At 30.3% G+C, this 14,556-nt stretch overlaps 1 protein-coding gene across 1 annotated transcript; it reads left to right on the top strand.

Annotated features, from left to right (window-relative positions):
* The first annotated feature begins 9,876 nt into the window (after positions 1 to 9,876).
* On the top strand, positions 9,877 to 14,486 carry LOC126713191 (alcohol dehydrogenase-like 4). Its single transcript, XM_050412880.1, has 10 exons — positions 9,877 to 10,119; positions 10,220 to 10,356; positions 10,479 to 10,528; positions 10,945 to 11,273; positions 12,242 to 12,324; positions 12,666 to 12,741; positions 12,951 to 13,012; positions 13,188 to 13,283; positions 13,902 to 14,063; positions 14,162 to 14,486. The coding sequence occupies exons 1-10, from the start codon at positions 10,062 to 10,064 to the stop codon at positions 14,270 to 14,272; spliced, it is 1,164 nt and encodes a 387-aa protein (XP_050268837.1). The 5' UTR covers positions 9,877 to 10,061; the 3' UTR covers positions 14,273 to 14,486.
* Positions 14,487 to 14,556: the final 70 nt, after the last annotated feature.

Raw genomic sequence — 14,556 nt, 5'->3', positions numbered from 1 at the left:
TGAGAATTTAGCTTTTTGATATTGTCAGTGAGAACTGAGTTTTTTGATATTGCCAGCGAAAACTGAGCTTTTAATGTTGCTAATGAGAATTGAGTTTTTTGATAAATAATTTACCATGAGATTGAACCATGGATTTTGATTATGGATTTGAATTCCATTGATAAAATTGTTTTGCCATGGCCTTGAATCATGGGCTTTTAAAATATTGTCAAGCATAAGTTTTTTTGGGCTTTAAAGAGAATGAGATTTTAACTCGCTTAATAAAATAATTTGGGGATGAGTCTAAATTATAGGTTTTACAAAAAATATTGGGTCTTATAACATTTTATATTTGTAGCCCAATTTTGTGGTGGAAGGAAGAATAGTTGTGGGCTAGCATAATAATAGGCAAAAATATTTAGAGAAATCCTATAATTTGTTGGTGATGTTTAAAAACAAATAGGTAGTATTTAAACAAAAATAGGTGTTAAAAAAAAAAAAAGAAAAAAAAAAAGAAAGGTACCCTAACATTGAGGAAAGAAGAGTCCTTGTTTATCAAACTCTTCGTGGTATTCCAAGCCAAGTACAAATCAAATGAAAGGCAAAGTTTGAAAAGCTAGCCAATCACGTGGGGTAGGAAAATTCTAGGAAGATTCCTATTTTACAAATACCCCAACATCTATGTTTATTTACAGAAGAACCAAATTGTTTTAGTTTTTACTAACTAATCTAATTAGTCTATTAGGAATTTTCTTAAATGTTTATATTGAAATCATTAAATTAAAAAATATGACCATTATATTTGAATTTTCCGCATTGTAATCCAGTCACTTGAACCGTCATTCTGGTTATCGGAGACACCGTGTTGGCAACTGATACCAGAGGTCCAATAACCAAAACTGTCGTTTCAACCATTGATGCAAGCGGTCCAATCACCGGAGACACCACTCTAGCAGTGGTCATCTGAGCAACTATTCCAATGGTCCAGTTATCGGACCTCCGGCACCAGTGGCTCCGCTACTAGAGCCACTAGTTTTGGTGGTTGCTTGAAAATAAGTTTAAATTAAAAAAGTATAATCATTAGATAAAATAATAAAAAATAAATGAAGAATGAGTATTTTATTGAAATTCCTTTTAAAATAAATAATTTGATATAAGTGTTTTGAAAAAATTATTGTGTAAAATAAAATAAAATAAATTTTTATACTAAAATAGATGGAAAAATCTTACACGGACTAATATAAATGTTCTAATATTACGACGCCCATGGAACTTACCAAATGGGGCCACTCTAGCATTGCGTGTAGCCAAAATACTGCAGTTTACATTATCCAATTACCCAAAATTTCACTGCGTATTGATGATGCACACAAACTTTCGTAGGTGGTAGATCAGCCAGGTCTTGTCAATTGATTGCTTCATGCCATCAACGATGTGCCAGCTTTTTCTAGTTAGCAAATTGCGACTTGTTCATGACCTCCAGAATGGAAAATTGAGCAATAAATTTCAGGAACTCACCCCTCTATAAATGTTATTTTATTACCCATTATCCGGTGCAAGACACAGCGCAAGAAACAAGAATCGGAAAATGATAGATATATTATGGAAATTATGCAAAAGTGAAATTCCAATTTCCAATAACCAAAAGATGAAGAAACTGTCTTTAAAAAAAAAAAAAAAAAACACAATGACAAGGATCCCATGACTCTTATATATAAATTGCATGTAACAAGCAAAGATCAACCAAAGTGTTTCTCAAAAAACTTATGCAAGGAGGTTATACAGCAGTCCAATCTAATTGAAAGTTGTCCAAATCAGAAAATTTGCAATCAAATTTAGATCTTCATTTTGTAGAAATTAGAGAAGGATATATTTAAAAAACAAAACCATGCAATATAGTAAATCAGGTCACATTAACTCTTGTCATTGTCAAATCACATGTCCCTCGTCTCAATCTGGAAAATTGAGATGACACAACTAATTTTATCTTTTTGAATTTTTCCTGTTATAGATCTTTTCCAACCCACAGAAAGGTCGACAGAATAATTTTGTTTTTCACTAAATATGGAATGTTTTTTGAGCAAGCACAACTTGATCAACCTATCTATAATGACATGCAACATGTGACTTGGCCAAAGGTCGACAGATTTGGCGTTTGGTTTCTGAAGATAAACCTACCTATTCCTTTATTTAATGGCAAGCCAGCCATAGAAGGCAGAGGTGTAGTCAGTGAGTGCTAGTTCCATTGCACATTGCAATGTAGGAATTTTGTAACTACAAATGGAAGGTTGCTTCAATTTGTTTTGATTTTATCAATTATGTGGGACGAGAAAGCATGTGCAAGGTGCTACAAAAGAAAGAAATAGAGTATTTTTGTCTTTGGAATTTCAGATAATGTTTTTTGTACACTTCTTATCCATATTTACTGCGTATTATTTTCATTTACATTTACTATCATGTCCAATTATATGCACTTGCATGGATTTTAATGCAAATAAATGATATGGGAGAGAGGGAAAATTATTGTACAGCGCCGGACTATACTCCTTCTCTCAGTCTCAATCACGTAGAGGCGAGCCCCATACAGTAGAGATACAATGTCAATTTTTCAGTATTAATTCTTAGGTGTGTACCTATATCTATATGGCTATATCCACTGGCAGAGCCGGGGGGATATAAATAATGCTTAAAAGCAATTTGCCCCCTCTCAATTTGCCTTCATCTCGATTTTACCCCTCACACAAATGAGAAAGTCTCTCCATTGTTTATGAAAAGCCCATATGTGAATGCCAAAAAAAAAAAAAACCCATATGTCCATATAGTACACATTACTTTTACGTCATTTTAAAGCTAAAAGTAAGTGGGTCCCACTTAAAACTCAAAGTTTTGTACGTTTGACAGCTTTCATCCCTTTTTAATATTTTGACATTTTTTTATCACAATTCAGCAATAAATAAAGCTACCTACACAACATTTTTCATAATAAATTTTACAATTATTAAAATATTACATATATGCCACCACCATACATTTTTAGTGCGATGGTCACTCCACAAGTAGAGTATGGAGAGTAAGGGTTAGAGTTCAAATCTCCAGAAATGAGTTTCACACATATGCACTTAGATTAAGTGAAAATAAAATTTCTACCTTGTATAAAAAATAAAAATAAAAATATTACCTACAATATTTAGTCGCAACAAATTTTGCTAAGGTTTATTTTTTAAGTTGTTTCGCTTACCACCGATATTATTTTATTGTTTATCATTTACAACTTGTCAATTTAGTAATGAGAAGTGTTACTTCTACTATGTTTTCATAATATTTATACAACAAATTATAGTGGTAAGTTGTTATTAATTCTAATTTAAATTTACCACTAACATTCATTTTTTTCCTATCAATAATAACCTGCCACGTATGATTTATAGTGGATATATATATATATATAATTAAAGTAATTTAAAAGCAGTAGTAAGGCAATAGAACCAATCAAATAGTATATATGAAAGCAATTAAAATTTAGAACCGTCCAAGATGGCGGTAGCAACAAGTAGTATGTTGAAAGTAATTTTTAGAAAATCATGGGAATAATAATCATGGGAAACAACAATTCTAACTTTTGTAAACCATTTTGGAGGAAGTACTTTATTAACAACATTAAGTTGAGAATTATCAACAATACCTTTATCAGAAAGAAGAGCCTGTTGACTGGATTCATCTCTATCTTTGTGCTCATCTTGTTCATCTTGTTCATTATCATATTTATTAAGATTTTTATCAATTTTTAACAATAACAATTCTTGTTTAAGGTCATTATTATCACTTTTAATACTTTTGCTATGATTGATTCCAGTGCAGATATGAACTGTATCCAAGAAGGATTAGTTCCTTCAAAATATTTTGAAAAATCAACTGAAAGATTAGTTTCTGCTAATGGTAGTCAAATGAAGATTAAATATGAATTGAATAATGCTCATGTTTGTCATGGTAATGTCTGTTTCAAGATTCCTTCTGTCCTTATTAAAAACATAACTGACAAAGTGATTCTTGGTCTGCCATTTATAAATGCTTTGTATCTTTTTCTTGTTGAACATAATGGAATTACTACTGATCCTTTTGGACAGAAAGTAAAATTCAAATTTGCTTCAAAGTTTGAAATTGATGTTGATGCTTTAAATTTGATTCATGCTAAAACCAAACATCTTAACTTCCTTCAACAAGAAGTAAGACACAAGAAAATTGCTGAACAACTTTCTGATAAATTATTGCAATAAAAAATTGATAATTTTCAGAAAATCCTGATTGATGATGTTTGCTCTGATGTTCCTAATGCTTTTTGGCATAAAAGAAAACATACTGTTGACTTGCCTTATGTTAAAGATTTTGATAAAAATAATATTCCTACTAAAGCTCGTCCTATTCAAATGAATGCTGAAACAGTTGAGTTTTGCAAAAAAGAAATCAATGATTTACTTCAAAAAAAAAGCTCATAAGGAAAAGCAAGTCCCCATGGTCTTGTGCTGCTTTCTATGTTCAAAGTTTCGGGTAGACACAGATAAGAAAAAAAGACACAACAACACTATCACCGGCCAGAAAAGAGTGGCTCTGATACCAAAATGGGGAGAAGGGACACCAAGCTGAAGGCGAAAGCACAGTAATATTATGTTGAAAGTAATATTAAAGCAAAGTAGAACCAGCCAAGAAGGTGGTATTGCAGTTATAATTAAAGTAATTTAAAAGCAGTAGTAAGGCGGTAGAATCAGCCAAGCAATATATATGAAAGCAATTAAAATTTAGAACCGTTCAAGATGGCGGTAGCAACAAGTTGTTTCCTGATTTCCAGAAATGGAATATCCCCAAGATTGATACTAAAACTGTTTACAAAACTAGTTTGACTGAAAATGCTTTTCATTTTGCTTACAAAGCTAGAACTGTTGAACAAGTATTCTCTATTTCAAAAACTCATGAAAAATGTTGCTTGTTTTCCAAGAGAAATATTAGTGAATTTATTGCCGCTAAAAAATTCAGTTATTTGCATATTGGTATGGTTCAAGTTGCTCTTAAACCACTTACTAGAAAAGAAATAAATGCTTCTGTTCTCATGTTTTTAAAGATGTTAGATTTAAGAACTTTAAAGATAGCATTCTTGGAATGATTACTGCTTCTATGTATGAAGGTCCTGTATATTTTAACTGTTATCCTGATATTACTCTTGCTTTGGATAATCCCAATATTGTTAAAGCTTTAACTTTGAATATTGCCTCATCTGGTTATCACATGGAAGAAGGTAGTAAACCTTTTGCTTTGATTTATCGCATTTATTACAGATTGTTGGGTACTCAATTGAACCCTGGTGCTAAGATTAATAGAGAACCTTCTGGTAAAACCATGTTAATTCAATGTTCAACCCCTGATGCTAAAGTTCAAGTTCCAAAAATGATTCAATGGCAAGATGTTAAGCTTCCTACTGAATGGTTGTTGGAACAAGAATCCCCTCTTGCTAAACCTGCTTTTGATGAGCTAGATCTCACTCATATTCAGGAATATCTTGATGGTACTGTTAAAATAAGTTTTCAAAACAATCAACCTTTGAGGATCAACGAAGGAAGACATTCCTTTACTGGATCTGAAAGTATTTCAAAAAGAGATCAAGATCTCAACAAATTTTTGCAAAAGAGTTTTGAAAAACCCACTAATTTAAAGTTAAAAGGTGTTTCAAGTGATAAATCTCAAATTAGCTTTGTTTACTATTCCACTAAACCTAAAGCTTCCTCTCCATATAGCAGAACTGCTAATGAAGAAGAAGATGACACTAAATCTGTTTGTCCATCTGATTCTGATTTTCCTCCTATTGAAAATCCTGTTTTCCAAAATCAATTAAGAGTTTTGAATGTTTTGGATGAAAGTTTTGAAATTGATATGGTTTCCCTGTATGATGAATTTATGCTTGCTAAAAACAGAAATAAAAGAAAATACTACCAAAATAATTTTGCTCAGTCTGAAAAAGACTGTGTTAAAAGAAAATGGTTAGAAAAGATGAATCAATTGAAAAAACATATTTTGTTTTTTGATTTTCTTGAAAACCATTATGTTCCAAAAGATGAAATTTCAAAAAATCATTTGAATGTGATAAAAAAATCAAATTTTGTTAAAGAAGATAAAACCATTGTTAGGTCTAGTCATCCTCCTTTTGAGACAATTTTGATAACCACTAAGAAGAATAATGTTAAGGCCCCCCCTTTCAAAATTGCTGATGATCAAACTCCCATTGTTAGTCTTATTGAACAAAACAATTTTACTAATAAATATTTGCATATTATTGGTTAACAGCTTGACCACATTGAAGAAAAAATTGTTGAAAAAACTCCTGTTTCAAAAACTGAGAAACCTTTAATTGATTTACCTAGTCAAGATAAAAAAATTGAAGTTTAAAACTTCTCAAGCCAAAACTCTTGACATGTTGAGAAAATGCTTTCTGATTTAAAGGTAAAAACTGAAAGTACTTCTACAAGTACTCCTGCTGCTTGCACTATTTCAAAAAATGAAAAAGAAATTGTTTCTAAAGAAAATACAAATTCTGATACTGTTTCTTTTGTTTATGCAAAAAAGGTTTTTGATGATGATCTACCAGAAATCAAAAGATTTGTTGGAAATTCCAAACCCATGTCTTTTACAAAAAATTGGTATTCAAAACCTACTCCTCCTGATATGCAGTTTGAAGAAAGACCTTTTCAAACCCAGTTTTCTGTTTCTGCTGATAAAATTTATGAATGGAATATTGATGGTTTGTCTAAACAAGAAATCATTAATAAAATGAGTCATATGTCTATGGTTGGAATTGCTTATATTAATAATCATAATCTTGATCATCTTGAAATTGTTGACCTCCTTGCTACTGGTTTTTTTGGTACTCTTCGTGGATAGTGGGATTCATATCTCACAGAAGATTCTAAAGAGTCTATTAAACATGCTGTTAAAAAGAATTCTTTCTTCAGAACTTCTTTCTTTTAGAAGTCTTTCTCTAGAGAGAGTTCCTTGTTTCCAACTTAGGATTTCCTACTACCATCCCTACAACCTTGTAACTAGAACTAGTTCCAAGCCTTGTAACTATTAAGCTATTAAACTGTTTCAATCTTGTAACCACTACTACTACTGTAAGTGTTTTATTCTATTTTCAATAACAAGTATTTTCAATTTTCAGTTTATTATACTACTTGTTGCTACTGTCATATTAGATGGTTCTAAATTTTAATTGCTTTCATATATACTGCTTAGCTGGTTCTACCGCCTTACTACTGCTTTTAAATTACTTTAATTATAACTACAATAACGCATTCTTGGCTGGTTCTACTTTGCTTTAATATTACTTTCAACATAATATTACTGTGCTTCCGTATATATATAGATCTACGGTTCAGTATTTAATTAGCATGTCGCTTTTGAAGTTGTAGTTTCAGTTCGTCATTGTTACCACTTGCCTGCAAGCTTTTTATTTTAATTCTGTTTGACTAAATAAAAAATATTTCGAAAATTACATTCTTTCAAATAAATCGTGCAAAATTGTCATATAAATTACTATATGAAAACTCTATTTGTTCAATAAAACCGAGATTATGTTCCATCAAGTTAATATAATAAATTCTTCTAAAAAAATGTTACCATACTAAATGGGAGAAGCGTGTACGGTTTCTTTATCTTTTTTATATGGCCTGCTTCTCCATGAAATTACGGAGCATTGACTTTTTTTTTTTTTTTTGGGAGAAAACTACGGAGCATTGACTTAATAATTAAAGATATATATATATATATATATATATATATATATATATATATATTTTTTTTTTTTTTTTTTGGGAGAAAACTACGGAGCATTGACTTAATAATTAAAGATATATATATATATATATATTTAAGATCATGCAAACAAGTGTACTTTGGTTAACAATTTAATTAAATAAAGTTTTAATGAAAAAAAAAATTAATATTTTGATAACTTTTTTTATTTTCCATAAAAGTAATGTCAAAACTTTCTTAAAATGGATTATTAACTAATACCCTAAGGGCACTCATTAGCATTTCTTTTTTCTTTTTTCTTTTTTCTTTTTTCTTTTTTTTAATGGGAATTATAGATAGATTAGCACCATTTGTTTTGGACAAAATGACATAGTTGAAAATGAAGGAAGGAGTAAACAAAAAGGAGTCAATGACAGGGAAATATCGCTGCTAAAATTTAGGCACAGTTAATTATTGTAACTTGGATTTCTTAATTAAATCAATTATGTAATTACATTGATCAATATGTTATAATCTATCTTTAATTAACAATAATTAAATTTAACCATATGATCTATTTAAATTTAACTAGATAATCTAATGTACAATACCTAAAAAAAATCTATAATATATAAAACTAAAGTCGTTTGACTTTTAGTGTTCATTTGGGATACGTTTATTTTGTTAAAACTGAAAAATTTTTGTTAAAAGTACTGTAAATAAAAGTAAGAGTTAGCTGAAATTGTTCAGTGGGACCCATGAATAGTATTAAAAATTGCAATGTGACTCATTAATAGTAACAAAAATAAGCTAAACCCATTAATAGTAACAAAAATAAGCTGAATAATAAAATAAGTTGGAAAAAAAATTTTGCCAAACGCACACTTAATTAACTTCATAATTAATAGTATGTCACATATTTGGTGTGTGAGTGTGTGTATATATATTTATTTATTTATTGTGTCACATAAGCTTTTGAGAAGGTATCATAATTTAATGTCATTATTCTAAAATATTTTTTTATTGAATTTAAATTTAATTATACATTTAAACTCATCATTAAAATCTCCATACGACATATTTTCTTTATATGGTAGACTACATAATTCCATATACAGACATAATGATAATAAGGGTTCTTTTTAACGGATGTCTTTAGGGCATTTGTTAATGAAACATTTTAGAAAACTTTTAATACCATTTTTATGAAAAATATAAAATTCTATCAAAAAAATCAGTAAATTTTTTCTTTTCCCATAAAAAATTTTAAAAATATTTAAGAAATCAATGCTCTTAAAGTATTCATTAACTTTTTCCTAATAATAAATGCATAATGTAGAATTATAGTTTCATATATAAACACAATCTATATATATTATTAAAGTCAAAGCTTAAAAGGAATTCAATTAGATTCCAAATTAGAATTCAATTGTCAACTAATTTTGTGTCATGTTTCCACCTAAGTTTTTTAATCTTTATGTCTAGTGAATTAATTAGTGCAAAACACTAAGAGTCTAATATTGATAAACTATAAATTTTAAATAAATAAATAATCAATCACATATATTCAATAAAAATCACCACACAACAAAAATCACCACACGTTATATCTTATTAAAAATTAGAAAAAAAAATTATCATAAATAATATTAAATTTGGGTAAGAATTTTAACATGTGACTACTTACCTTTACCTTTTTAAAAAATAATTTGACTACTTATTTATATTTTTATGAAAAAAAATTTGTTTAATTTTAAATGTATTCATGTGTATGCACAGGTTACACATTAGTTAGTATAATAAATATTTATTAATAACTAAGGTAATTATTAAATTTCACATTTAGAAAAAAATTAAAATTGACAAAAAATTATATTATTTTAAATTTTTCTATGCACGTATTACCGATCCATTAGTTAGAAATAAATTTAATATTAGGCCTACTCTGCTGCGCCCTCCCATGCCGTACCCGTATGTGATATGTCACCGAAAGCTTCTTGCTGCTCTCATCTTTATTTTTTATAATTTAAAAAAAAAAAAAAAAAAAAAAAAAAACCTTTAAATATTATCGGTCAATATTGCCCCTACTGGTAATGTAATTCACAAGCTCGACCGACTCTATCGTAACCTAGTGGATTCATTTCTTGATATTAATTATAAAATCAGAGTCAGGGATAGTGGTGTTGGTGCCACAAGAATTCAAGGAACAAATTAATAAGCAAAACAAAGAGCCAGAAGAAGCATCATACAAATTCCTGTGCAAGCTGGTGATCAGCAATATTAGCTAATACTACAACATTGAGAGAAAGATGGAAAATGGTTTGCGCAACCCAAGTGAGACAACAGGGAAGGTCATCACCTGCAAAGGTAAGAGGTTCAGCTATTATTCGTGTTCTCTCTTTCTCTTTGCACAATCATTATTGATTTATAATAGTGCTCATTTTCATTTTGTATGGTGGGTTTGAAGCTGCTATTACATGGGGTCCGGGTGAGCCATTTGTGATAGAAGAAGTGAGAGTGGATCCCCCTCAGAAAATGGAGGTTCGGATCAAGATCCTCTTTACTTCAATATGTCATACAGATCTCGGCGCTTGGCAAGGGGAGGTATGTATTAGTATATACATGTCAAACCGACATTCAACAACTTTATCTATAATATAATTTGAATGCACCAATTTAGATTAATTCTCTCTGACTTCTGGCACAAACTTCGTTATTTGTTGAAGAATGAAGCTCAGCGAGCGTACCCTCGAATTCTTGGCCATGAAGCTTCCGGGTAAGACACCATGATCTCATGGCTTCAACAATCAACATGCTATATATTATCCATATTCATTGTATAAGAAATCACTTTGAAAACTTTTTGCCTATCTAGCCTCCTGTGTTTTATGATTAGTTTAAAATAAGGAAAATAAAAATCCACTGTCCAGTTTTATTATTCAAGTTTTATCAATGGTAACTATCATACATGAATTTTTATATTTGACATGTTATAAATACTAGATTGAAAAGAGGATTTTTATTTGGATAATGGGTAAATTATTAAATTAATCTCTTAACAACTTAAGGTTTAAAGAATAAGTGATAATTTATCATAATATCTATCAAAGCATGTGATCTGAGTTTGCATCCGGTCAACTTTTGGACAAGTACAACTAGATCAACTTTTTTGGACACAATCTTTGGTTGCAGGATTGTTGAGAGCGTAGGTGAAGGTGTAATGGACATAAAAAAAGGGGACCATGTTGTTCCAATTTTCAACGGAGAGTGTGGGGATTGCCTGTACTGCAAGTGTGAGAAAACTAACATGTGTGAGAGAGCTGGAGTAAACCCATTCATGACTGTGATGGTCCATGATGGCAAGAGTAGGTTTTCGTGTAAAGAAGGAAAACCCATCTTCCATTTTCTCAACACCTCAACTTTCAGTGAGTACACAGTGGTTGAGTCTGCTTGCGTCGTCAAGATTGACCCTGATGCTTCTCTCAAAACGATGACATTGCTAAGCTGCGGTGTTTCTACAGGTAAGAACTAAGAATCACACCTCTATGTGTGTGTGTTTATGTGTGGTGGCTTTGTATAATAGTTGCCACGTGCCTTTTATGAGACTCGAGGATCTTCCCATTTATGATAATTGATAAACATCAATTTGTCTCCAATGTCAAGATACATACGATATCACCTCTTTTAAAATCTTATTTTATGAATAATAATTAATATAAGTGTACGATATTATGTATACCTCTATGCTATACGTACATATTAATAAATAAATAAATAAGTTTCATCATAAAATCAAGTTATCTCCATTTAAAACAACATGACGTAATGTGCAGCTTTAAATTAATAAAGAAATTAAATCATTGTACAATAATACTAGTATGCATATGTAAGTGAAAAATTTATGTAAAAGAAAAAATAAATAAAAAGTTTAAAAATATATTTAATATTAAAAAAAAAAGACGTTTTGGGCAACTTTAAATGAATAAAGAAATTAAATCTTTGTATAATAATACTAGGTATACATATGTGTGAAATTTTTACATAAAGAAAAAAATAAAAAAGTTATATATATAGAGAGAGAGAAGGTCTTATAATATCCAATCCAATAAATAATAAAGAAAATACATTTTTATAATAATGCTAGATATACATATGTGAGTAAAAATCTCACATAAAGAAAAAGTAAAAAAAGTTGAAGAATTAATATCACATAACTAGGTTTCACAAAAAGTTAAATCTCACAAGTTCTAGCAGTGTAAAAGAATTTAAAATTTCTTGTCACTATTAAAATATTTACATAAGTACCATTCAGTATTCATTATAAGTTATAAAAAAAAAAATACAAGTAATTATTCGAAACTTTGGTAATCTAAATATTATTCAGTAATATATTCATAGCCTGCAATTAGGCTTACAAACCAGAAGTTTGAAATCTCTCACTTCTGCTGTGATTTGTTTTGACATGCGAAATTCTTGGAACTTGATCAAGGAGTTGGAGCAGCATGGAATATTGCCAATGTTAAGGCTGGGTCAACCGTGGCAATTTTTGGTTTAGGTGCCGTGGGACTCGCTGTAAGTTACACTTTTTTTTTATGGGAGTAAGTTACATATTAATATGAATCAAAATTGCATCATTAGATGAATAATAATTTTTCACTTAATGAGGCACATTTTACTAAAAGACACTCCTCCATTGCTGTCCAAAAAACAAGTTCTTTATTACTAGCTATAACTGCATCTGCCATACAAACATTTTTTTATTTTTATAATATTAATTTATGAACAATTTGATTTTATATCTTAAATATATAAAAGAGCATCTAATAATAAGATATTAAATGCATGTCAATTTGTACTTTTATGAAACTCATTAACAAAATCCTAAAACTAATACAATTAAAAATATGGTGCAGGTTGCTGAAGGAGCACGAGCACGAGGAGCAACAAAAATAATTGGGGTTGATATCAATCCCAACAAATTCACCAAAGGTGCTTACTAACTTGAATGCTTTCTTGGTACAAACATAGTTTGTATCTCACTACTTTGTTATTCACGAAGTGATTTGCTGATTGCTCTATGTTTTGTGCTTAATTGTACAAATAATGATGATGGTGTTTTATCATAATAATCGATTAATCGTGGAAAGTTTCATCCCAACAAATTTGTAGTTTACGTTGTGTATGCATGTGATGTATAGGGCGAGCCATGGGAATCACAGACACTATTAATCCAAGGGATTTTGAGAAGCCAGTTCATGAGGTTAGTGAATTACTATAATCACAAACTAAATTTTCTATCTTAATTATTTCTTGAGTTAAGTGTAGATTTCAAGACCACAAACTTGTACTTCATCACCATCCAAAAACGAACCAACAAAAGAGTATGAGAAGTTCAATAAAAATTAAAAAATGAGAATGCTTGATTGTGGTCGCAGTGTATAAGGGAAATGACAGGTGGAGGCGTTGACTACAGCTTCGAGTGTGCAGGAATCTCGGAGGTTTTGCGGGAGGCCTTCTTTTCTACACATGAGGTGCCTTTTATTAAACTTCCTTTTTGTTTTATTCCACTCAATTGTTTGACTAAAACATAAAACTTATCACCATTTGTACTGCTAATTTGGATCTCGTTTTCAATTTGTCTTTTAGCAATGCTCACACCTTTCCTTTTTCTTTTCTTTTTTCTTTTTTTTTTGTTCTTTTTTCAGAAAACAGTTTCTTTATGTGTACAAAATGGGACACAGAACTGACACGTGTTCATTTCAAAATATGTGTCAAGATCATGTCATTTTTGTGCCCAAAAGCACTAAAGGAAAGCCAAACCTTTTATGTTCACAACTTATTCAAAACTTGTCAACGTACACTACTTTTTGTCCCCTCCACAACACCCAAGTGGTGGATTTGATGAACTTAAAAAATGTCATAAATCCAAAATTCTCAAGTTTCATTCACCACACTATCGATTCATTGGGTTTTCAAAATATTTCAAATAGGACACTACTTATATAAATTTTAAAAAAATAATAATAAATACACTACTTTTTTTTTATACCAATCATATCAACATAGTAAAAAAGAATCTTGAAAAAAATGTGTATCCCTAAGTTAATAAAATTCTTTCACTAAGCAAATATTGGCCCATGAATGAGCAGGGCTGGGGATTGACTGTGATATTGGGGATTCATACAAGCCCAAAAATGCTTCCCCTACATCCAATGGAGTTGTTTACTGGTCGCGTAATAATCGCATCAGTCTTCGGAGGTTTCAAAGGGAAGACCCAGCTGCCTAATTTTGCCAAAGAGTGCATGCAAGGGGTCAGTAGCTCTTTGTGTCTATGAATGTTAATGCTTAATAATTTTTTTTTATGATTATAGCATCAATCTTAACGTTTGTGCTATGGGGTCAATTTCAGGTGGTGAATTTAGAAGAGTTTATTACACATGAGCTTCCATTTGAGAAGATAAACGAAGCATTTCAGTTGCTTATAGATGGCAAATCAGTGAGATGCATGCTACACCTTTAAGCCTTCCATAGAATCCCTACACGCCATGGATGAAGAGCAATAAGCTAAACTCCTCTTGGAACAGAGTTATATCATATATGTATGCAGACAGATTTCGAAATCGTGCCTACACATTCTAGACTACTACTTTATTTTGTTTTTGTGAGAAGAAGACTACCACCTTGAATAGACCTTAAAAGTATAATAATATAATCATATGGATGTATTATCAATAGTACTACGCTTTATTTCAATAGCTTATGCTTGGCTAAACTTATTTTCTAACTCTTTTGACTAGGTACAGC

The sequence above is a fragment of the Quercus robur genome, chromosome 2 (assembly GCF_932294415.1).
Source record: "Quercus robur chromosome 2, dhQueRobu3.1, whole genome shotgun sequence".
In the NCBI taxonomy this organism is placed as follows: Eukaryota; Viridiplantae; Streptophyta; class Magnoliopsida; order Fagales; family Fagaceae; genus Quercus; species Quercus robur.
The sequence above is the reverse complement of the archived record's forward strand: the minus strand, read 5'-3'. Positions and strand labels throughout refer to the sequence as shown.

Excerpts from the sequence above, each read along its gene's own strand:
- LOC126713191 (XM_050412880.1), top strand. The coding sequence starts at position 10,062 with ATGGAAAATGGTTTGCGCAACCCAAGTGAGACAACAGGGAAGGTCATC. Across the intron at positions 12,325-12,665 it reads TAGGTGCCGTGGGACTCGCT|GTTGCTGAAGGAGCACGAGC; the intron begins GTAAGTTACACT and ends AATATGGTGCAG. Across the intron at positions 13,013-13,187 it reads TTGAGAAGCCAGTTCATGAG|TGTATAAGGGAAATGACAGG; the intron begins GTTAGTGAATTA and ends TTGTGGTCGCAG.